The sequence below is a fragment of the Linepithema humile genome, chromosome 6 (genome assembly GCF_040581485.1).
Source record: "Linepithema humile isolate Giens D197 chromosome 6, Lhum_UNIL_v1.0, whole genome shotgun sequence".
Taxonomy (NCBI): domain Eukaryota; kingdom Metazoa; phylum Arthropoda; class Insecta; order Hymenoptera; family Formicidae; genus Linepithema; species Linepithema humile.
The window spans coordinates 9,890,119-9,916,295 of record NC_090133.1 but is presented as its reverse complement, the minus strand read 5'-3'; the positions used below and the strand labels follow the sequence as shown (position 1 = coordinate 9,916,295).

Here is a 26,177-nt window from a genome sequence, read left to right as displayed (position 1 = left end):
CCAGAATTTCTCAATTTATACAAAATTATATACAATTGCGTATGACTATATCAGAAATTTGCTTCTTACTTATATATGTTTATACATGATGCAAGACTTATACATAATCATATATTAGACTAACAGAGATTCATATATAATTATATATAAAATATTGTGGACATTATATATAAGTATGTATAAAAAGTACTTACATGTAATTCTATACTGCAGTCGCTCCATTTATATATATATATAACGTTTTATATTTCGTCATGTATAATTATACATATTTCTACACAATTATGTAAAATATTGAATAACTCTATTAAATGCTACATGATTATATATAAGACATTTTTTACGGGGTCATCCTCAAATATTATTTCAAAAGGCCTTTTGATGAAATATTCTTGTACATATGTATAATATAAAAAAATGAAGATGTGTGGATTTTAATATCAGAAAATAAATTACGAAACTTAAAAAAAAAGCTGGTCAAAAACCCGAGCTGGCTTATCATCGCTCTTATAATTCTTTATCATTCAAGTGTACAAACCGCACATTTTTAGTGGCTATCTTCAGTGTACAAACAATTTTATCCTAACGTATAATTATAAAAACTAAGCGCGCGCAAATTATAAAATATAGATAAAAAATATTATCCCAGTCGTTAAAAAAACAGTATTGTCATCTTACTTGATAGTTGCATCCTCGTAAAACAATACGAACCAATTAGTTGTACATAACTTTTTAAATTTGTGACACCACTGGCTTTTATTCATTGGACTTTATGTTGGACAACTAATTAATTCGATTTGTTTTACGAAGATGCAACTCTCAATTAAGATAACAACACTGTTTTTTAACGACTAAAATAATATTTTTCATCTATGTTTTATAATTTGCGTGCGCTTGGTTTTTACAATGATACGTTAAGATAAAGTTATATGTTCACGTGCGCTTGGTTTTTATAATTATTTTATGGCTATATCTATATATTTTAATCGAAAACGTCTGATTAGAATAAAATGGATTAATTACATTGCAAATTTTTTGTTGTTATCTCTAATTACATAAGTACTTACGTATATTTCTTACGAAATAGTTGCAAGACCGACGTAACAAGCTTACATCAGTTATCAATTATAAAAAGCCCATCGAGTGTCGCACTGAATTCAGTGTCCCCTTATTTGCCCATCTACGTTGTCGATTACTGTTCGAAATGATGATACTCGTTAGTCTTGTATTGATTGTTACGGCAGTAATACTTTTCTTGATATACGCCAGGTTAGCAAAGTAGAGAAATAATATTCAATAATAATTAAAGTTATTAATATATAATATAACATATAAAATATAATTTATGATATTACAATAAGTTATAGAAGTCTGCTAGATTCAAATTGTATTTCTAAGTGCATATTTTACATCAAATTCATTTTTACTCTCTACCCTGATGGAAATATTTTTCTGAAAATATAACGAAATTTTGCTGAAATGTATTTGGAAATTTCTCTCAATTGACCCCATTAATTAATTTCATAAATATTTTAGCAATTTTTCATTAAAAAGTAACAGTTTCCAATTTAATTCAGTAAATTTCATAATGTCTAATATTCCAAAACTCTTTTATTACTTTTCAGCAGTATATTTTAACTTTCCTTATATTTCATAGCATTACATTAAATTTTTATACGAAAAATTATGATTTATTTTGAAATATATTCAGTAATTTTTTAAAAACTTTAACTTTTCATTGATTTTGTAATACTTTCAGCAAAATATTTCCATCAGGGTAGAGATCGTATCTCGCCATTGAAATCGATTATTAATTATCGACAAAGCGTTGCAGAATTGATTATTGTCGATAAACATGATAAAATTAATTATTATCTGCATTTCAACTGTGAAATTTGGGTAAAAAGGAACAGAACAAGAAAAAGTAGTCGTAATGCAACTAAACACACCTGTGTTCAGTGTTTCAAATATACACTTCACTTTATACTCATGCAGAGGCAAGCTCAATTACTGGAAAAAACGCGGCGTCGAGTCCCTCGAGGGCGATCTGATCTTCGGCAACTTCAAGGACGCCATACTCTTCCGCTCTGCGCCGGGATGGCATATCGGTCAGCTGTACAAAGCCGCTCGGGCGGACACGGCTTACGTCGGCTTTTACATCTTCCACAAGCCGTGTCTGCTGTTGCGCGACCCGGACGTCATCAGGCAGTTTATGATCCGCGACTTCAAGAACTTCTCCGATCGCCACTTTGCTGGCCCCAATCAGAAGGACAGCATCGGTATGAGAAATCTGTTCGGCGTGAAAAACCCGGTATGGAAGTACCTGCGCACCAAGATCGCGCCCACGCTGATGAGGAACAAGCTGAGGCAGATGTTCCCGCTGATGATGGAGATCGGCACGCCGATGATGGAGTATCTGGAGAAGCAGCCAGCGGTCCGCGGCAATGCGAAGCTCGTGGACGTGCAGGAGCTCAGTTACAAGTACACGACCGATTTGATCGCGTCCGTCGCTCTCGGCACGAAAATGGACACCTTTCACCATCCGAACACGGAGTTCTCGTCCGAAGGTATTAGTTTTGTGAATTAAACGGCTGAATGCGCGACAGAGCAATCGATAGAGACGGCTGTTGTGTCATTAACTGCGATGCAACTTTACCGCTACATGCGCAATAATTTTGCAGTTTACAAATACTTTCGCTCGTTCAAGAGGATGATCGCTCTGGTGACGGTGTTCTTCATGCCCGAGCTGGTGGAGCTGATCGGGGCGAAGATACTTTTCGACTTCTCCTTCGTGCGTAAGGTTTTCTGGAGCGCGATGGAGAATCGCGAGAAAACCGGCGAGAAACGAGGCGACTTCATCGACTCGTTGCTCCAACTCAAGTACGGCGAACAGAATCCTGTTTACAGTGAGTAAATTTGTGCTTTCAATTTTTTATTATTTATTTCTTTGTATCTCGGCAATAGTTAGCGGAATATTATTATTATACGTTTTTAGTATAATCTTTTACGATTTCCGTTTTCTATTTTTTGTACGACCTTCCTCTGATAATTTTTATGATCTTTTTTTTACCGTGTATTTTACTGCAGTTAAATAAATCAAGAGATAATATAAAAATTACAATCGGCTGATGTTTACTGCAGAATTTGAAGGTGAAAATCTGCTGCATCAGTCCGGCACTTTCATTTCCGGCTTCGAAACGAGCGGTACCTGCATGTCCTTCACCCTGATGGAACTAGCGAATTATCCAGAGTGTCAAGACTTAGCCAGGCAGGACATCAATCAAGCAATCGCCAAGCACGGCTGGTCGTATGAAACGTTCAACGATATGAAGTATCTTGATCAAGTAATAGCCGAAGCTCTCAGGCTGCATCCACCAGTGCCCATCATAGACAGATACACTCGTCAGGATTACAGAGTAAGTCCGAAATGTCATACCTTTAGACATCTTTCTCTTCTGAAATATTTAAGTCAAGATTCAAAGTCCTTTCGAACTAATGCTGTTGACTCGCGCAAATGTCAAACAAAAAACTTTTCTCGAAATGTCCTTCTTCAAAACTCTAAATCATTGCAAACTTTGATATAAAATTATTTAAGATAGTAGAGAAGTATAATTTTTTAAAACTTATACGTTTAGAAGTTGAATACTGTCAAAGACTTAACAGAGATTATTTATTACAAAATAATCTTGTTCATAAAGTTTACTCTCTTAGAAATAAACTCTTTTGTTCACTCTAATAATTTATTAGAATATCGAAAAAGGTGTAAATGTGTATGTGTTTCAGATTTCTGGCACCGATATCATTATCGAGAAAGGAACACCGGTATTTATTTCTCTGTACGGACTCGGTGAAGATCCGAAGTTTTGGCATGCGCCGGAAGTATTCAACCCTGACAGATTCGCTGAGAATAACCGCGACACGAGCGTTTACCTACCGTTCGGATTAGGTCCCAGGATGTGCATAGGTAAGTAGTATATTTGCATTATAGTAGTAATTTATTCTGTTCTACAATTCTTGTAAAAAGTACACAACAAAATTTTGTTATTATTATAACAAAAAAGTAGTAGCATATAAAAAAGAAAAAACGTAAGGAAAGATAAAGACTGTGATGAATTATCGTGACTTTATTGAAATTGATATCGAATTTATTTAGAACAGAAATTCAGAATTATTAAAAAAGAGCATAAAGAGCCAAAAAGCAAGATGATCGTGCAATAATTTATTACTTAATTTACATAATCATAAACGTTTCGGCTTGTCATCAAGCCCTTATCAATATAAATAATAAAAATAACAGAAAGGCGCAACGCATTAATTATAAAGAAGTGAGAACATGTTACAGTTTATCGGAAAAATCCATAGAAGAACAGCCGTAACGTTCGAAATCAAACGACATTAAGACTGTAATCAGATCAAAAGAAAACAAATAAGAATTCCTATTATATTAAAATCGCTAGTCGAAAACAGAGTTAAAATAATGTTACATACTTGTGATAAAATCATAGTGTAGGCGAAAAGAACAACCCCTCAATAGTAAGATAGAAGAGAAGCACTTAGGTCCATCTTAAATAATGGTCAAAATCTTAATGATTATAAAAGAGTGAACCAAATTAAGGTGAAAGTAAAGAGAATGAAAAGAAGGGAGGGGAGGACGGAAAGGCAAGGAGTAGAAGAAGGGAGGCATATGTAGAATGGAGGGGGTAAAAATGTTAGTGTGGGAGAGAGAAGTAATAAAATTATAATGAAGGAAACAGATTAATAATAGGGAGATAAGCATCGAGTAACCTTTCAGTGTCATTCTGATTATTCAAGCCTGCACGTTGTCTCTTAATAAAAACCATTTCTGAAATCATTTTTTTAGCATAAGAAGGTTCACCGTCCAATATTTTTACATTCTCCCAGTCAAACTCGTGAGAGGACTCAATCTTATGTGTAGAAATGACGGAAGGGGAACCACTCTTTTTATTTATGTCGTTCCTATGTTCCTTGATTCTGGTATTAAGTTGTCTCTTGGTTTGTCCAACGTACGTTTTGTCACAATCACGACACGCAATCATATAAACGACTTGACAATGAAAAAATTTGTTCAAAATGTCTTTACTAGTCTCAATAAAATGAGTCAAATTATTAAGAATCGAGAAGGCTAATTTTAGGTCGGAGCTTCTGGCAATGGAGTTAAAATCTTTGTAGAAGGATGAAATGTACGGAATAGTAAAAAAAGTCTTAAAACCATTGTTATCGCAGTTATTATTTAAAATATTGCCTGTAGAATTAATATCACTAGTCTTATGGATTAAAAATTTAAGTCTATTACGTATCGTCGAAAAAATAAAATCAATACACTGGAAAAAAAGTTTTGTTGTATTATAAGAAATTCTGGTTGATTCTACTAGTACGTTTGTTCAAAAATGGACGAAACAAATTTGTTGTTGGAATTACCAGAAGATTCTGTTAAATTTCATCTTGTTTAAATCTATTAGAATTTCTTGTAAACCTTACTACATCGTGTTGTTAGATTTACAAAACTCTACCAGAATTTCTTGTAAACCTTACCACATTGTGTTGTTAGATTTACAAAACTCTACCAGAATTTCTTGTTAACTTTACTATATCGTTTTGTTAGGTTAACACAACTTTGTAGTTAAAAAACAAGTTCGGATAGGTGTGGTTTTTGTAAAATACTAACAATATATTTTGGTTTAAAGTATACTCAGTGATGTGATGTTTCCTACCGGGCTCCCGGCTCCCGAGCCCGGTAGGAAACATTACATCACTGGTATACATATATTTCATTAAAAAAAAAAAACACCACGTGATCATAAAACTTTTCGGATGTAAGGCTGATGGAAGAGACCGAGACGTAAAAACTTATGTATGTCGTAGTCGTTTCCACACGTATCCAATAACCTTTCACGACTTACGTTTTTCTCTGCCTTACCATACGTCCACGACAGACGTCTACGACAGACATAAGTGCTTACTTCTCGTTCTCTGCCATCGGCCTAACTAATATTCCGTAATGGATTCCACGACGCGATGTAAAACTTTAGCGAGCTCAGTTGAGACTGTTCCGACTGCTTAACGCCATTGCTTCGCGAAAGATCTAATGCGCGCGATACACGCCGCGAGTAGCGAGGGCGCAGTAGCAGTGTAACAAATGAATGCGGCGAACAGTTGATCAACCGTTTAGTGAGTGATGACAAAACTGTTGCAGAGCACTGCGATTTATGTAAATATAACAAGAAGTTTTGTAGATCCAACAAGAAAACACTTATTCAAATCCTTATAGTAAAGTTAACCAAACGGTGTTGATATAAGGTGTAAAATTTTGTGACGATAACCAGAAATTCTGTTTCGTTCGACTAAAATACGGTCAACCAGAAGAATTTTGTTAATATAATAAAACCATTTTTCTCAGTGTAGAGATCGTATCGCCATTGAAATCGATAAAGCGCGATAGAATTAATTATCGATAAAGTATTGTAAAATTGATTATTATCGATAAAACGTGATAGAATTAATTATTATCTGCATATAAAAGCAAATAGATTTATATTGCAAGTTAATCGATAAATCGGATGATATAATCGGTGAAACGTAATATACAGGGTGGTCTATGAAACCCGGTCGGGTTCTAGCACTTGTTCTGTTGAAGATAGAAAAAAAATGGTGCAGGCAAAAATTAAAATCTTTCATAAAACTTCTCTAAAGTTTTTGGCGAACCACGCTGTACACTTTTTACCTTATATTTATGGTAAAAAGGAAAGATTATATCTACATTTTCGTTTGATTATACATATATTTTTTTGAAAAAAATAATTTCATACAATTTAACTTCCATTAATTAGTTATAATTATCTCTACTGTTTTTACTTCAATTTTTCAGTTGAATAGCGCTTCTCTCAAAGGTTTTTTTCTTTTATTTGAAATTTTTTGGAAGGCAGTTGAATAGAGTTAAATATACTTGAGCTTTAATTCTTGGGTTTTATAAGTAATTTCGAATTTGCAATAGATGATATCATTTTTTTACACTGAGAAAATCGATGCAGACAAATCTTAATTACACAACTTCGGCAAACGAACATCTCATTTACATGTTAATCAAACTTCACTTTGCCTGGCAAAAAAAAATAGACAGATTTAATGGAAAAATCCCGAAATTACTTATTGCACAACTCAAGAATTTCACTTGTTTGCTGCTTACTGATAAGACGCTATCACGAAAAGCATTTCTACAAAAATTTGATAATTGTTACTTAATACTTCAGTTATTATCAATCAATAGCGGATGTTTTAACTTGATCTTTATTAATTCGCAGGAATGAAGGTGGGTCAGTTACACGTTAAAATTGTCTTAGCGTTGCTTCTACACAATTACGAAATCTGGCAAACCCAGGAGCACAAGAGCGTTCTGGATCCGCGATCGACCTTCACGGCAGCGGCCAACGGGATAAACTTATACTTCAAGAAGATTGTCCGATAACGCGATTATCAAGTCTGTCAAAATAAAACCTATTTCGAGAGAAGTATTTATGTTACGATTATTTATTTAACACTTCCTGTCATCGGCACATTGTTAGTGCATAATTCTGCAATGTGAATGTTATCATACTATGCATGAGTCAAACGACTACTTTATTCAATGATAAGCTGATAAATTTCTCGATAAATTTTTCGATAAACTCTTATATCTTCGTGTCAACGGTTTACATTAGTATGCGATGTATCTTGCGGTTTTTCTAAAGCTTACGCCAAATTGTGTCCAATTTACACATAAAATTCAATCGCATAATAACAGCGAACAGAGACAGGCTATTGTTACTTGATTACTGGACACGCACGATAAAAGGTTTAGAAAAGCGTTTTACGAATGTCAACAACTTCACACAAATTGTGCATAACCTTCGCATCTTAACGATTACGTAACGTAACTAATAAGCGCTTTTTGCCGCCCTTATTATTTATTATATACTTGCATAAATCAATTAATTTTTAAAATTAATTTCTCATTTATTGCAAAACTCACAAAATGGTAGAGGACTTTCTTACTTGGTTTAACTAACCCCTACTAACTTACATGGTTTGATTATTTCGAACACTTGTATATAATTATTATTATAATATAAGTACAGTATTATTACGCATATATGACTTATTAGAAACTGATAAGACACTCGAAATGTTATATCCATTTTCGATATGTGTATTATATTGCATGGTACATGCGATATGTGTGTGTGTGTGTGTGTGTGTGTGTGTGTGTGTGTGTGTGTGTGTGTGCCATGCAATAAAATATTTATATTCTATTAATATACTGTTAAATTATCTTTTTAATTATGTATCTATTTTAACTGCCATATTTCGTTCTTTTAATGCGAGGATGTTTTTTTAAGATCAGCAATTTAAATTGTAGGTAACTTTATGTCATTTTTTTTTAATATCCAAAAGCATCAAGAACAATTCGTTTTTCATCATCATTGGTCCATCATGTGCAATTATAGAAAAAATCACTGGAAATAAAAGAAAAAAGTTCTTAAACATATATATTTTTAATAATTTATTTTAAATGATTTATATTTATAAATTTAATAATAAGATATGTTAACAAAATATGTTAGAACTATTAACAATTGCATACAAAATTTTATTGCATATGTATTAATATTTTAGATAATAACAAAACACAATATATTAGGTCCTTGAATAAGTTCTCGCTGTTTCTTAAAAGATGGCGTAGCGGCACTCTGTGCATGGAATTTCGTACGGAAACGCATCAGCTAAGTAGTACTATATGTAACCTCAAATTCTAGTAGATACAGTTTACCACAGTGTCAACCACGTGTTTAATTACCTATTGCGAAAATGTCTACTTTTGTGCCAAATAAAGTGTTTTTGCGGGGAATTTTATTGCACTGCTTTATTCAAAAGAAATCTGCAGCTGAAGCACACAGAATTCTTGTTGAAACATATGGTGACAATGCTCTGTCGAATACGACATGCAGAGACTGGTTTAGGCGCTTTAAAAATAATGACTTTGACCTTGAAGATAAAGAACGTTCTGGAGCACCGACAAAGTTTGAAGACGAAGAATTGGAGGCATTGCTTGATCTAGATCCATGTCAGACGCTAGTAGAGCTCGGGAAAACATTGCAAGTAGATGCGTCAACAGTTTCAAAACGTTTAAAAGCGTTAGGAATGATCCAAAAGCAAGGACATTGGGTGCCGTATGAGTTGAAGCCGAGAGACGTTGAACGACGTTTTCTCATGTGTGAATTGCTGCTTCAACGGCATAAAAGAAAAGGTTTTCTGCACCGTATCATCACTGGAGATGAAAAGTGGATACACTACGATCCTAAGCGTAGAAAATCGTGGGGTAAGCCCGGCTATGCATCAACATTGTCGGCAAAGCCGAATATCCATGGTTCGAAACTTCTGCTCTGCATTTGGTGGGATCAGCAGGGCGTAATTTATTATGAGCTGCTTAAACCTAATGAAACTATCACGGGAGCTCGCTATCGACTTCAGATGATGCGTTTGAGTCGAGCTCTAAAAGAAAAGCGGCCACTATACGGGCAGAGACACGACAAAGTCATTTTGTTACATGACAATGCTCGGCCACATGTGGCAAAACCAGTCAAAACTTACCTGGAAACGCTTCAATGGGAAGTTCTACCTCACCCGCCGTATTCACCGGACATAGCCCCCTCGGATTACCACTTGTTTCGGTCGATGGCGCATGGTTTGAGCGAGCAGCGCTTCCATTCTTTCGAAGAAACCGAAAAATGGGTCGATTCATGGATTGCGTCAAAAGATGAATCGTTTTTTCGACGGGGGATTCAATTACTGCCAGAAAGATGGGAGAAAGTGGTCTCTAATGATGGACAATACTTTGAGTAAAGTTATTGTAAGCCTTATATTTTAAATTAATGTTTTTTTTTAACAAAAAAAACAGCGAGAACTTATTCAAGGTCCTAATACTAAAAAATTGCTTTGTAAACTTTGTTGAATTCGTACACTACACTGTAAAAAAAGTATGTAAAATTACACATATAATGAGTGTAACAATTACTTTATTAATAACGGAAATGTATAAATTCATGTATTTTTACAAAAATTATTTTTTTTACTTTTTATTGTATAAATAATTCTTTATATTTGACGAAAAATTACAAGATTAAAAGTATAATTTATAGATTTTATGTAAATGTACAATTTTTTGTAACATCACATAGCATATGTGATAATATTACGCAGCATATAATAATTTCACACATTATAGCTGCATTTTACGTAAATTAATATTGTAAAAATGACTTGCGTGTCTTACGATGGTATCAACGTCGTAAAACTATGGCGCCTCTGTATTTCGCGCCTATGTTGTGATTGGTTCCCATGCAGTGGTGCTAGAAACGGACCAAAACGGACTCAGTAGCATGTGGAAGGGATGCCACACGCAACTACGTGTTGTCTACATACATGCTACGGTTACTGTATGCTAATGTGATTAGTTTCTGGCTCATCTCTTTGTTACGGCCTTCCACGTTCTGCATTAGTGAATGTGTGATATTAGTGAATGTATGACAAGCCTGCACAAGCAAGTTCATTCAAAAGTTCTCGAAAGAAAAGTAAGTAGTAAGTATGTACATATTGTAAGAAATTTCATTAAAATATAAGACCTGCTCCTGCCACCTATTGGATAGACACTAAATATAAGTGCCCGAGATGTGGCAACACTGTAATACGAGCTGAGCTCGTACGTAAAGAATTGCTCCGAAAGAGATCTCCGCGAAGGCTCGAACAAGTAACATTTTAATTTATAATCGTGATCTCCAATAAAAGGCTGAGTGGACTTAGAAACTTTTCGACAGTTTGTTATCTGGTACCTTACCGCTTCCTATCCTGACACCGTGCGATTAAGAACAATTAGAATCTTACAATATATAAAAACAATTGACAATATCACACACCACATAAACACACATGTAATTAATCGTGTATAAACTTTATTATTTTGAAAAGGTCAAGAGATTTGAAAGGAAAAGTTTATAAGACCAATTTCTACGCATAATATAAGGCAAATTTTTGATACCGACACTAATCGAAATTAAAAAAAAAAAAAGGTTATTAAGAAAGCTCGAAAGAAAGTCCACACGAGTTTCTCGAAAGAAAAGTAAGTATATACATATATAAAAATTTACTTATTTTATAAATACATATATTAAAACAATCAATGTGAATCGATGAATACTTATATCGATGTGTGAAACCGACATTCAGATCAAATTTTATTATCTTTTATTTAATTTTATTATTTTTTTCGTGATTATATATAATAATTTTTTTTACAGTTATCCTTTGGATTAAACACGGCAATTTCTTTTTTTCCCCCTTTTACTTCTACACAACTTTAAAGTTTTTTTTGTTCTAGCCTAAAAATAAAAAAATGTTAAAATGTCAAATGTGTAATTTCACGTTTCCTTCTATTCTTTTGTACAATAAGCATCAGATCTTGCATAAAAACATGCCTCATTTACAAATAACTTGTTTTTTTAGAGGTTGCGAAAAACAATTTAACAGATATTTTAACTTTAAAAAACATATTCTTAGATGGCACACTACAAATTGCAATAAACAAATAGATGTAATTTATCGTTGTAAAGAAAAAGATTGTAATGTCTGTTTCACAAGTAGAAGAGATTTTAATAGACACTTATATCGTCACGTAAGGCAAAATAAAATTGGTATATATTGTGGATACCCAGCTTGTTTTGATAAAACACTTTTTAAAACAGTCAGTACACATGTGTAGACATCACTCAAATATGAATTTGTGTAAGCAATTAAATATTGTTGATGATGCTCATAACGAATTAGATTGTAATATTAATGATAATTGTATTGATACTGGTGATAATTGTATTGCTTTGAATCAGTTTTCCAATGATATTCCAGTAGATTATGTAAGAGCTATTTTACAATTATATTTAAATTTAATTACAAAATATTTTTTGACAGAACATACTTTACAAGCTATAGTAGATGGGATATCATCCATGATCGAACTTTCTCAGCAGCACTTTGTCACTACTTTAAATAATAGTGATTTACAAAATGACATTAAAAAAAGAATCACTGATATGTTTCAAAGTAGCCATGATTTTCTTTCAAACATTTATAGTCCTGTAAATGGTTGTCTTAGAAGTACTTACTCAAGAAATATTTATTTTCAAAAACATTTTCACATTGTAATGCCCGTACAAATAAATTTAGGATTTAATAACAATCACGAACACTGCTATTACCATTACATCCCAATTTTAAAAACTTTAGAAGTATTAATAACTAATCCAAATATTCTACAGTTTTGCTTAAATTCTTATAATAATTCTTACAATAATTCCTGTAATAATAATGTGTTATCCGATATACAAAGTGGTAATATAATAAAAAATAATAATTTCTTTCATGGAAATAAAAATATATTAAAAATTATATTATATTAAGATGCATTTGAAATATGCAATCCACTAGGTACATAAAAAAAAAAGTTTAAACTCGTCGGTCTATATATGATCCTTGAAAATATACCTTCTTACCTGAGGTCAAAAGTTGAACATATACAGCTTGTTTTTCTGTGTTATGAAAAATATATCACGTATTTTGGTTGGAAGAAGGTTATGGAACCTTTAATAAATGATTTAAAAAATTTAGAGAAAAATGGAATAGTTATTTCTGTTGCAAATAAACCAATTAATTTCATTGGTACTATAGTAGCTGTGTTAGGTGACAATTTAGGAAGTCATCAAATAGGTGGCTTTACAGAAAATTTTAATTCCTCAGAATATTTTTGCCGTTTTTGTGACATAACTCAAAGTCAATTACAATTAACATATGTATGTAAAAATATAAATAGAAATCCCGACAATTACAATTTATATGTGAAACAAGCGGAACAAACTATGAAAATCGTAAAAGGTATAAAGCAAGATTCACCTTTGAATAAACTCAATCATTTTCATGTATGCAATCCGGGATTACCACCCTGCATAGCTCATGATCTATTAGAAGGTATTATTCCTTACGATCTTATGTATTGTATTAAATATTTTATTAAAGAAGGATGGTTTAATTATAACTTTTTAAATTCTTGATTGCGAAAAATTAAATTTATAAATGAAAATAAATACAACAACATTCCATTCATAAAAGATTCGGTCAAAATTGCAGGTACTGCAAGTCAAATTAACAGATTATTATTGATACTTCCTTTAGCTATCTTTGATTCAATTAAAAATACTGAAAATGATATTTGGTTATTAATACTGCTTCTTCGAGAAATTTGTTCCTTGAGTTTTGCTTGTGCATTATCGTTTGATCAAGTTGCCTTATTGCAAGAAAAAATCAATGAATATTTATTGCTAAGAGTCAAATGTTTTCCAAACATAAAATTTAGACCAAAGCACCATTATATTTCTCACTATCCTTTTTTAATTGCATTATTTGGTCCACTTAAACACTTGTGGACATTAAGATTTGAAAGTAAACACAAATATTTTAAAAACATCATTAAACAGTTGCAAAATTATAAGAATATAACAAAAATGTTAACATATAAACATCAACTTTTACAAAGTCAACTTCCAAAAAGTACATACTGTTCTTTAGTAATAGCAGATAGTGCAGAAGAATATGTTCCGGAAAATTTTAATAACAATATTTCCTCCGTTATAAAGGATTATTTTTATGATAAAAAGAATGAACATTTTAAATATATAGCTTCTCAAATTACTTTCAAAGGCATTACATATAAAACAAATATGTGTATCTGCGTAGGAAAAGACTGTTACGATTACTTTATCATATGCAAAATCAAATATTTTTTAATAAATAATTCTTATACAGATGTATATTTTCTGGGTACCACAATAAAAATTGTATATAATCCTGATTTTGGAGTATACGAGCAATTCGAAGTTAAAGAAAGTCATGAACATAAAATCGACAAAATCTCTTTATTTCCGTACTCTGTTTTACTTGCCCCACATCCTATCCTTGAAACTCAGTTAAATTCCATTGCCGTTTATATTTTCAAGTACGCACCTCTTGATCTATAAGATTATAAAGTATTATGTAAGTAATATTTTAGTAATACTTATTGTTTATTATTTTTAGTATTATGTATAACATATGTATATGTTTTCTGTTGTGTAGATGTTTTATTTGTTCAAAGTTTGGTCGGCTAATAGAAAACAAAAAATCTCATTAGTAATCAATCAATCTGATACTATGTTATCTGAACTTATTGCAAAAAGTAACAGCAAGCTTGATATTAACGGTTCAACTCTTGTTATGGAAAAAGATGGTACAAATATTGACGATAATGATGTTTTAAAGTTTTGTTCTGGCGAAACTTTTATGTTATTGCAAGCAGAAGAATTTTGGTTACCTCAAAATGAAACAGAATTACACAATATGGCATCCTGCGATACCCTAAGTGTAGATTCCATGTCTACTTTTTCATCCTCATCAAGTACACGACATCTTTCATCGCCAAAAACTGTATCACATAATGTACAATTGAATAATGATGACGTTTGGACAAGCTTTCGTATACCTTGGCACAATTTGGAATTTACAGTGCTTAAAGAATTAGAAGCAGGAAATCGCAACAAATATATAATACATGCTGTTGTAAATCGTATAGTATCCGAGATGAGGAATGTGCAAGAATTCATTCCATCCAAGGCATTCAAAATAACAGCTAAAAAGGTCATCGAAAAGTATCCTCAAACATTCAAGGATATGGATAAAGAAGGTAAAAGTTTTGGAGATGGAAGTTATACATTATACTTAAAACTTCGTGATAGAAATTGCTATCTTAATAGACCACACATGAAAAGATCTTTAAGCCGTAGTTTAAACATACCATTAAAAAAACAACGAAAAGTTTTATTTGCTAAAGCTGGATGCAGCAATTGGCAGCCTGACAATTATGTTGAATCAGAAACAGAAAATACTATAGAAGAAAAAACTGAATTTTTACGAGAAGTAACCTTTCAAGATGCTCTAGAAAATAATCCTGAGACTCAAAAGAAAATTTATTCATATCTTGAAATAACATTTCCTGCACAAAGATTGTTTCTTAATGACGTCCATAAATCACCTACGATAAAAGATATTAAAAATTCATGGCCAATACTTCTATAAAAAAAATATATATTCTGGCATTACCACAAATTAATGGGACACTCTATTACTGTATGAAAGAACAAATGTTGAAGAAACAGGAAAAAATAATTACTTATGGACGTCTAAAAAACTATAAAGAAATCATTAATTCAACTGAGCTAACAGAGCTTAAATTAATCAAAATTATTATGAAGCATTTTAAAGAAGACTTTTATATATTATGTAAAACATATCTTGTAAGTCTCATTAAAACATATATATATATAACTTTGTTAATTATATTATATGACTTTATAAGTGTAAACTAATTTATTGTTTAGGAGGGGACAACCTTGAAAGAAATAGAAGCACCTATTGCTGCACCATGCATTGTAATCATAGGTAATATGTTATTTTATCTTATAATTCTTAGTTTAAAAATTTTTAGTTACAGTCACATTTTTATATGTGTACGTGATTGATTGTGTGTTACAGATGATACGGAACGCCGAATGTTCTATTTATTTATAGAAGCAACACAAATTGACAGGACATATTGTTTTTATGAAGCTCTAGAAATGTTAATGTCTTCATACTACATCTTCAATATGGAATATCCTATGTAATGTGCATGTACTTTAGAATTCATGCAAAAATATTTTTTAAATATTTATCCAGATTGTGGCACAAAATCACGTAAGAACACAACTAAATATAAAGTGCTTTCACTTTTTAACAAATTAAGAGATGTAGATGTTAAAGAGAGAGATGTAGACAAGGAAAATATTTCATAAATGTGCCAACTAATATTGTTTGACATATGTATATTTATAAGATAGATTTTCTCCCTGTCTCTCTCTCTCTCTCTCTCTCTCTCTCTCTCTCTCTCTCTCTCTCTCTCTCTCTCTCTCTATACATATGTTAGGTATATGTAATAATATGGTTTTAAAAAATGCAAATGTGTACATGCAAAGATATCTATTTGCGTTAAGTTAAAAATTAAAAAATTAAGTTTATGAAAATTGAATTTGCAATATTAAATAGTTTAAGTTAATTTGAGTTAATTTCTTTCTAAGATTTCTTTCTAGATTTTATTATGTACGTATTATTTATTATATACGTATATCAGTAGTATTAACAGTTTCAATAGCATTATGTTAATATAATAATATTAAAACAAGTATATTAAACAAATATATAAGTAATATATATAGTATATAATACAAAAATATATGTATTATGTGCCAGTTATAACAATAATTATAATATTATTAACATTGTATAAAATTATTAATGGTGCATACCAGGGTCGAATGTACGATTTTGTGACCCCTAAGCTATGATCTTAAGGAGGCCCCCATCTTATTAACAAAAAATACATTTTTTTAAATCTTTTCTATACTAAGAAGGCCCCTTTATAATGTAAGGCCCTAAGCTGTAGCTTATCTAGCTTATGTGTAGATCCGGCACTGGTGCATACATATGTAATAATTAAAAATAAATAATTTTAAAAAATAAATTTACTTTTTACTACTTATTTTTTGTTTATATGTATAATCTTATATCAATAAGTTATAATTAGAGCACAAAAAACAGATATTATACTAAAGATATATTTTTCTAAATTTTTGAAGGTTGAGCGTGTATTACATGTTATTAAAATTTTTAATCTCATAGATATTAAAAATATTTTTTACTTACAGAATATCTCTTAACAATTTTATTGTCGCAATATAGCACTATTATCTCTGTAAACAAAAATCAAATAAAATGCAAAATTTACTTTTGGAATGAGATAATTATCCATTTTTTGTTCAGTCTTATGGTTCAAATTTGCAGAAGTACTAAATTGCGACAATACAATTGTTAACAGATATTTGGTAAAATATTTTTAATATCTGTAAGATTAAAAATTTTAAACATTACAACATAACATTACAATATATTACAATACTATTATACAATAAAATTGATATAAATTTCAATAAAATATAACTTTTTTAATGTAAAAGAACGTAATTTTTAAAATATTCATAGTAATATTATAAAATTATTTCGTAAATTTACGTTATAATAGTAAATTTCATATTTTGTTTTGCAATTATACAAGTATATAAATTATTATTACACAAAAGATTTTATACATTTACACATCAAATGTAAATTTAATATATGAAATTGTACAAATATATATACAAAATATATTATTACAAAAACATTTCTAGAAGTCTACTTTTAAATGTAAACTTACTTGTGCAAACTACTTACTTACCATATAAGATAATAATTTTATCTACAAGATGTAAATTTATTAATACTTGTAAATATACACCTTTAATAGTTGGTCTCAATATTACCCACTATAATAGTTGTAATTTTACATGAAAATTTTTTACAGTGCATATACGTTTCCTATATAAATGTATTGAATAATTAGACATATTTAGACAGATTTAGGAAACATGCGAACCAAAATGTTCAATATGTGTTAAGATATATTACATTATCAAGTATTTATTTGGAAAAAAAAAATATTTCTTTATTTAAAAGTAACAATGTGCTTATATATCTAATTAATTCCTATATATCTATATTACAGAAAGTTTTAATGCTCTTAATGCTATTAAAAAGTCGATGGATGCTGATGTGCCTAAAATTATATTGCATCGTACTTTACAGTTAATGCATCATGAGTCATCTTTACTTACAACTAAAGATAAAGGCAAAAACTGATATATTTTATTTCTAGTTATTAAGTTATTAAATTATTGTTATTAAAAATTTGTTAGCATCAAATTTAATATTAATTAATATTTTGTAATACTAGAGAGGATTTTTTAATGTATGTGATTGCAACTGTAGAGTTTATTACTATAGATTTTAAATATAAATGTTAATTTAAAATATATGTATGCGCACATACAGACACAGAATAATTATTGAAATATTATTTGTAGAGAATGCTGAGAAGATAATTACAAATTCTATAATTTCCAATGCAGCAGAAACAAATAAGGAAAACTGTGTTGCAATTAATTGCAACAACAATATTGAGAACAATATAACAAACGCTAAAAGTGCAATCGTTGTAAATAATTCTACACATGTATCAGATTATATAGAATTTGATCAAACTAAAGAAAATTTATTAACACAAGAGGCGACAGAATTGATAATAGAAACAGAGTACCACACTGTAAAAAAATTTTGTGTAAAATTACACCTATTATTGTGGGTAATTTTAAGACCCACTATAATAAGTGTAAATTTCCACTCATTTGTAAATTTGCAGTATGCAAGTAAAATAAATTTTTTAATTTGTAATTAAGCAAATTACAGAAATAAATTTACAATAGCATGCAAAATTACAGAATAAGAAATGTAATAAAACTTCTTAAAATTGGAATATTAAACATTCAAATATTGAATTTACACAACAGAATGTAATAATACTTCACGCATTTCAGTTATTACAAATAAAAATATGAAATTTATGTTTTACGATTACAAGTTTACATTATTTTTGTAATAATATTATACAGGTTTGCGATATTACATTTTAAAATGTGATTTTTACAAAAATTATTAAAGAAAATTACTTGTAAGTAAAATTTTCAATACACTCTGTTGTGTACATTTACTATTAAAATATTAAATATTTTAACTTTAAAAAGTTTTATTACATTATTATTTTAATTTTACTTTTATGTAAATTCACTTCTGCAATCTGCTTAATTATTATTTAACTGGTATCACTAAGCTTGACGCTGAAAAATAGATATATTTTCAATTTTTTTTTTTTTTTGACGCTGATATTGGCATGACAAAGGCTTTTGCATACTTAAAACATATAAATTTTACTTGTAAGTTTCATTTATTGAAAAACTTATAAGTTTCATTTTTTTAAATAATATACTAATATATAAAAGCCTGATTTTGTCAATACCAGCGTGAAAAAAAATATTGAAAATCGACCTATTTTTAAACGTCAAGCTTAATTGACACCCCTTATAACAAATAAATTTATTTATATACACTAGATGGCTGAAGAAATAAATATTTATGCTTTAAAATAATTCAATTATTTTCTACAATATTAATAATTGTTTTATTATAAAATGTTAAGTTTTACATTTACAATGTCAAGTTTTTTATAACGTTTCGATATTACGAATGTTGCATTATAAAAAAGAAAAAAAAACAATGCAATCTCTTTTTAGTAAATATATCATCGTAAATCTATGTCTAAAGTATCTAACGATTTTTTTGTGATGGATTATAATTGTCGCAAATAATATTGATTCTTTAATATTCATCGCAAGAAAAAAATAGTAATCGTGTTATTGACATGTCAGAATATAAATGAAAAATTAAAAAAAAAAAAACGTGGTAAGTACGCAGTTTTCAAAATTTGCTCGAAATAAAAATCCAATATGTATCTAAAATGGACTTAACAAATCTCTCTACTTTTATCGCACGTTATATCTAAACTCAAATACATACTTGTATAAAAAATCTTTGGAATATAATCTCATTATAGATCACTTAATAAAGCATAAAAGTACAATACGTATCTTAAATTATAAGCTCCTTTTATAATCATCTGAAAAGCAATGAGCTTTTTGTAAGTAAGATATTAAATATCTTATGTCTAAATTATTATCTGTTGATAATAGCATATTGTTTAATCGAGTTGCCTCAACCTTTTAAGATTTCTCTCGTTTAAACGTATTATCTTTGGAAATTGCATTTAATCCTAAAATCACGAAGTTGTAATACTGATGTACCCGCTAAATTGACTTAAATCACGCAATTTCCGAAATGCGCGTAAACTTTTTTTTCGCTTTAAATCGAAGTTGTTTTTTATCAGCATGGTTCTGCCGCATGACATAAATTATAATATAGTGCTCTATGCAGAATGTATTTTATTACGAAAAATTACATAGATAGGTTAAATTATAATATAAATAGAAAGAATGCGATAAACCAACTGATAAAGTCAAATTTCGATCTCAACTTAAAATCAGATATAAAAAAAATCTTTTTTCATGAAAAAATGTCTTCATTTTAACCACGTATCCAAAATGTAACTCCTTTGCAATCAATTGACAGTATTTATGATAAATTAAAAATTTATTTTTTTTAGAAACTAAACTAAAAAGTATATCATAGGATGCTATAATATAAACTGCTATAATATATAAAGTATATCATAGGATGCTATAATATAAACTGCTATAATATATAAAGTATATCATAGGATGCTATAATATAAACTGCTATAATATATAATATAAACTTTATCTTTTTCTGAAAGAAATAAAAATATTAATAAAGATTATAAAATGATATAAAAATGTACCATAAAGATACAATGTGTGTATATGCCATTATTACAAATTTGATATAAATAACATAATAATGCTTACTGTTGTTGTACATACATATGTACATACACACTACACTATTTGTGTGTAGCAGTATTTTCTTTGTTCGACGTATCTCTTAATTTATTAAAGAGTGATAATACTTTGTATTTTGTTGATATCCTACGAGATTTTCCAGCAAGTGGATGAATATTTAAAAAGTACTTTTGTAAAAATTCTAAAGTACATGTACAATTTATGGGATATTCCATGTTGAAAATGTAATATACGGACATCAACATTTTCAAAGCTTCATAAAAGCAAAATGTCCTTTCAATCAATACATTTTCTATATATAAATAAAACATCCAACATGCTGCGTCATCTGTAACAATATAATATACGATAATGAAAGCAATTACAAACATATAACAATAAAAATTTACTAAAGTTAAATTTAGTATAACTACATATAGTGAAATTACTTATGATTATGATGCATGGTGCCACAGTTGGTGGTTTTATATCCTGCAACAATGTTCCTTCCTGTTAAATAAGTTATATTCAGTATTAATTAAGTCTATGACATTCATATAAGCAAAATAAATATATTTAAAGAAAATATTTACAGGATATGTTTTAAATAATCCTTCAAAATCTTCTTTAAAATGTCTCATTATAATTTGTATCAATTTTATCTCTGTTGGATTATTAGAATCATTGATATCTTTATATTTTTTGTGTTGTCCATAATTGAGAATTTTTTCTTGTTTTTTTATAATTTCTTCCTTTAGAAGATCTATAGAATGTCCCATTAGTTTTTCATAATGCCAAAACATAAATGTTTTTTGTAAAAGTATCGGCCACGTGATTTTAATATTTTTGATACTAGGTATTTCATGAACATTGTTTAAAAATAATCTTTGCGCAGGATATGTCGCTTCAAGATAGGAATAAATTTTGTGTTGAATTTTAAGATCGTTTTTTGATGAATCATCGTCAACTATTTGACATAGAAATTTAGTCTTTTCTTCAATTGTTTCCTCAGTTTCTGTATCATTATATTTTTCTGGTTGCCAATTACTACATCCTGCTTTAGCGGATAATACTTTCTTTTGTTTTTTTATAGGTATATTTAAACTTTGGCTTAGACTTCTTTTCATATGTGGCCTATTTAAGTAACAATTTCGGTCTCGAAGTTTTAAATATGTGGTATAAAATCCATCGCCAAAACATGTACCATCTTCATTTATATCTTTAAAAGTTTGTGGGTATTTATTAACAATTTTTTCAGCTATTATTTTAAACGCTTTGGATGGTATAAATTCTTGAATGTTTCTCATTTCAGAAACGGTACGGTTCACAACTGCATTTATTACATATTTGCTGCGACTTCCATTTTGCAGTTCTTTAAGCACTGTTGATTCTAAATTATTCCATGGTATTTGAAAATTTATCCAAAATTCAAGTTCTACTTGTTTATTATTTGATATTTGATTTATTGGAGATAAAATAGATAGCGAACTTGATGATGGCGAAAAAGTTTCCTCATTTAAACTAGATGTGAGTGAAGCAGTATCAGAAGACATAACTGCAGTTTCATTTTGTACAGACCAGGATTCTTCTGGTCGTAGTAACATTAAAATTTCACCGGAACAAAATTTTAGAACCTCATTGTCATCAATTATTGTGCCATCTTTCTCTATGACAAGAACAGAACCAACAATTCCAAGTTTAATATTACTTTTTGTAATAAGATCTGTTAGCATATCATCTGATTCACGAAGTATAAGTGATATTTTATTTTTTCTATCGGCAGACCAGACTTTATAGAGATACGACATCTAAAATAAAAGAACATATATATACATGCATAATGTAACAATTTACGTTAAAGTATAAATTGCTTACATCATTTTAAGATCCAAATTTATGAATCAAGAGGTGCATATTTGAAGACATATACAGGAATAGAATTTAAATTAGTTTCCAGGATAGGATGTGGTGCAAGTAAGGAAGTGTATGGGAACAACAAAATTTTCTCTACATTGCAATCTATACCTTTCAATTCGAACTGTTCATATATGCCAAAATCAGGATTATATGTAATTTTTGTTATGGTACCTAAAAAATAAATGTTTGTATAACAGTTATTTATCAAAATGTATTTAATTTTACATAGAGTGAAATAATCAAAACAATCTTTACCTACACAGATACACATATTTTTTTTATACGTTATACCTTTAAAAGTAACTTGTGAGGATATGTACTTTATATTTTCATTTTCTCTTTTATGAAAATAATCTGTTATAATGAAAGAAACTTGATCATTAAAGTTTTGAGAAATATATTCTTGTGCATCATCTGCTATTACTAAAGTACGATAATTATTATTGAAATATTGATTTTGCAAAAATTGATGTTTGTGTGATAATAATTTAATTACGTTCTTAAAATTTTGGGAATGTTTAACAATGTTTTTAAAATACCTATGTTTGCTTTCAAACCTCAAGGTCCATAAGTGTTTCAATGGACCAAAACATGTAGTTAAAATGGGATAATGAGAAATATAATGATGCTTCGGCCTTAATTTGATACTTGGAAAACATTTTACTCTCAATGATAAGTAATCATTTATCTTTTCTTGTAATAACGCAATCTGACCAAAGGACAAAGCAGGAGCACAAATTAAAGAACATATTTCTCGAAGATATAACATTAATATCCAAACATCATCCGTAATATTCTTAACTACATCAAAGATTGCTAAGGGAAATAATTAATAATATTTTTCTGATTTGACTTGCAGTGCCTGCAATTTTAGTTGAATCTCTTATAAGAGGAATACTATTACGTACATTTTCGTACAAAAACTTCATTTTTTGCAATCTATGATTTAGAAATTGATAAGGAAACCAACCTTCTTTCACAAAATATTTTATACAATATATAAGATCATATGAAACGATTCCTTCAAAAAGATCATGTGCTATGCAGGGTGGTAATCCTGGATTACAAATGTGAAAATAATTAAGTTTATTCAGAGGCGAATCATTTTTTATTCCCTTTACAGCTTTCATGATATTTTTTGCTTGTGTGACACACAAATTGTAATTATCTGAATTTCTGTTTATATTAGTACATGCATACTTTGATTGGAATTCATTTTGAGTTATATCACAAAAACGACAAAAATATTCAGAATTAAAACTTTCGGTAAAACCACCAATTTGATGGCTTCCTAAATTATCCCCCAACATAGCAACAACAGTGCCAACAAAATTTATTGTTTTATTACCAACATTAATATCTTTTCCTTCATTTTCTAAACATTTTAAATCATTTATAAGATATTCCATTATTTTTTCCCAACCAAAAAATGTTACATGTTTTTCATAGCATAACATAACAAGCTGTATATTATCAACTTTTGATCTGAGGTAAGGGGGTAAATTTTTTAGCACCATATATACGCCAACAAGTTTAAATTTTTTTTTAGCTGAACCCAAAGGATTACATATTTCAAATGCATCTTGATACAATAAAATTTGTAATGTATATTTATTATTACGAAAGAAATTGTTGTTTTTTAATACACTACCATCTTTAATATCAAAGAGCGCATTACTATTAGAAATCTGAAATAAATTTAAACAAAAGTTTTGAATATCAGAATTTTGTAATAAAACCTTAATAGTTTTCAAAATTGGAATATAATAATAAAAACATTGTTTGTGATTGTTATCAATTTCTAAATTAATTTGTACAGGCATCACAATGTGAAAATTTTGTTGAAAATATATATTTCTTGAATACGTATTTCGAAGACTACCATTAATGGAATTATGAATATTTTCAAAAAAAGAATGACTGTGTTGAAACATATCTTTAATTTTATCTTTTATATCATCTTGAATATCACTTTCATTTAAAGACTTAATAAAGTGTTCATGAATAAGTTTCAGTATAGATAACATACCATCTATTACAGCTTGTAGAGCAAATTCTGTTAGAAAATATTTTGCAGTCAAATTTAAATATAATTGTGAAATAGCTTTTTTAGTATTTTCTATATCACCAAAAACTTGATTTGAAGTTATCTCTTGAGAAACAAGATTGAAATTGTTACTCACATCAAAATTAAATTCTTCGTTATTAACAATAAACTGCTTATCAAAATTGTTTTTATTATTATTATATGAATGATGTCTACATATGTGCACTGCATAAGTATTGACTGTCTTGAAAATTGTGTTATTTAGAAGACAAGATCGATATCCACAACAAATCCCAATTTTACTTTGCCTAATATGATTATATAAATGTTTATGAAAATCTACTCTATTTGTAAAATAATTGTTACAGTTTTTTTCTTTGCAACAATAAGTAACACATGTTCTTTCTTTATAATTTTTTGTGTGGCATCTAAGAATATGTTTTTTAAAATTAACATATTTATTAAAATGTTGCCCACAGTTTTTGAACAGACAAATAATTTTTAAATAAGGCATGTTTTTATGAAAAATTTGATGCTTGTTATACAAAAGAATGGATGAAAATGTACTGTTGCACATTACACATTTGAACATTGTTCAATATTTAATCTTCAAATAAGTAAATAAAGAAATTTATAATTGTGTAGGAAGGAGTTTGTGTGAAAGGAGAAATAAAACTGGACTGAGATAGGATTCATATAAGGATATTTCCTTTCAAAGTAGTAACTGCAACATATTTCATATGAAGAATTATTGAAAAAAAAGAAAATAAAATTGAATGTCACACAAGTGAATGATATTACAATGACAATTATAACACTTGTATACATGTTTTGAAATCAATTAATAAAACATATCATATTATGATCTTACCTTGTCCTTGGCAAATTTCTTTTGTAGACTCACTCAACTGTTTGAAATGTTGCTTTAGAAAACGTTATATGAGGAAATAAACAGAACAAAGTTAATAGTTAGAGATGATCTGCTCAAGGTTATTAGAAGAATCCTCTTTCTTTTATTATATATCACTGCAAATTTTAAGTTAAAAATATGTCAGATTACATAGCACAAACTTGGATTTTAATAAATTTAAAAATTAATATTTATAAAATTAAAAATACAAAATTATATGTATGTAAAACTGTGATTTTTCAAATAATTTTTACGATTGTAAGTTGAATTTATGTAAAAACAAAAAAATTCTATTTAAAAAGCATGAAAGATTCTATTAATTTACAAATATATATGCAAAAAATTTTTTGTTTGAACATTACAATATAAAAAATAATGATATTATAAAGATTTAACGAAATTACAATGAACAGCTATTCTTTATAATGTATATGTTTCGAAACTAATTATTAAAATATTTTACTTACCTATCTTGTGAGACCAAAAGATTGCGTGATCGAACAAACAATAACGATTTAGGCAAATTGAACGAAGACGATAATCTCGATGAATGTTATACGGATGTTCTCTCTCTCTCTCACAGAGAAATATATAAAAATTTACGCACTTCGGGATCCGGACAATCGGACAATGCTTAGGGCTAGAAAGTACAATGGCTAATGGCTGGATGCAATCACGCACGAACACGAACTAACAGCTTTTCGATAATCGTCATTTCGACGGTTTAGCCAAT

At 29.2% G+C, this 26,177-nt stretch overlaps 3 protein-coding genes across 4 annotated transcripts; 2 read left to right on the top strand and 1 right to left on the bottom strand.

Annotated features, from left to right (window-relative positions):
* Positions 1-1,678: 1,678 nt before the first annotated feature.
* Positions 1,679-9,059, top strand: LOC137000364 (cytochrome P450 6k1-like). The gene is made up of 5 exons (XM_067356656.1): positions 1,679-2,567; positions 2,682-2,906; positions 3,142-3,416; positions 3,784-3,964; positions 7,320-9,059. Exons 1-5 carry the CDS (start codon positions 1,934-1,936, stop codon positions 7,481-7,483), a joined length of 1,479 nt encoding a protein of 492 aa, XP_067212757.1. The 5' UTR covers positions 1,679-1,933; the 3' UTR covers positions 7,484-9,059.
* A 1,328-nt stretch (positions 9,060-10,387) lies between these two features.
* On the top strand, positions 10,388-17,246 carry LOC137000362 (uncharacterized). Of its 2 annotated transcripts, XM_067356654.1 has the most exons (5): positions 10,388-10,625; positions 11,020-11,170; positions 11,349-15,425; positions 15,510-15,570; positions 15,664-17,246. In XM_067356654.1, the coding sequence occupies exon 3, from the start codon at positions 14,212-14,214 to the stop codon at positions 15,205-15,207; it is 996 nt and encodes a 331-aa protein (XP_067212755.1). In that variant the 5' UTR covers positions 10,388-10,625; positions 11,020-11,170; positions 11,349-14,211; the 3' UTR covers positions 15,208-15,425; positions 15,510-15,570; positions 15,664-17,246. The 2 variants fall into 2 exon arrangements, with proteins under 2 accessions (XP_067212755.1, XP_067212754.1); XM_067356653.1 differs by having other exon boundaries at positions 10,388-11,170.
* A 3,722-nt stretch (positions 17,247-20,968) lies between these two features.
* On the bottom strand, positions 20,969-24,159 carry LOC137000473 (uncharacterized). The gene is made up of 2 exons (XM_067357052.1): positions 22,446-24,159; positions 20,969-22,378 (listed from the first exon to the last, which is right to left on the bottom strand). Exon 2 carries the CDS (start codon positions 22,376-22,378, stop codon positions 21,056-21,058), a length of 1,323 nt encoding a protein of 440 aa, XP_067213153.1. The 5' UTR covers positions 22,446-24,159; the 3' UTR covers positions 20,969-21,055.
* Between the last annotated feature and the right edge of the window lie 2,018 nt (positions 24,160-26,177).

What these genes read in the sequence shown, in the direction of transcription:
- LOC137000364 (XM_067356656.1), top strand. Translation starts at nt 1,934, where the DNA reads ATGCAACTAAACACACCTGTGTTCAGTGTTTCAAATATACACTTCACT. An exon ending in CGAACAGAATCCTGTTTACA is followed by an intron (nt 2,907 to 3,141) that starts GTGAGTAAATTT and finishes TGTTTACTGCAG; the next exon opens with AATTTGAAGGTGAAAATCTG. An exon ending in AGGTCCCAGGATGTGCATAG is followed by an intron (nt 3,965 to 7,319) that starts GTAAGTAGTATA and finishes ATTAATTCGCAG; the next exon opens with GAATGAAGGTGGGTCAGTTA.
- LOC137000362 (XM_067356654.1), top strand. Translation starts at nt 14,212, where the DNA reads ATGTTTTATTTGTTCAAAGTTTGGTCGGCTAATAGAAAACAAAAAATC.
- LOC137000473 (XM_067357052.1), bottom strand. Translation starts at nt 22,378, where the DNA reads ATGTCGTATCTCTATAAAGTCTGGTCTGCCGATAGAAAAAATAAAATA.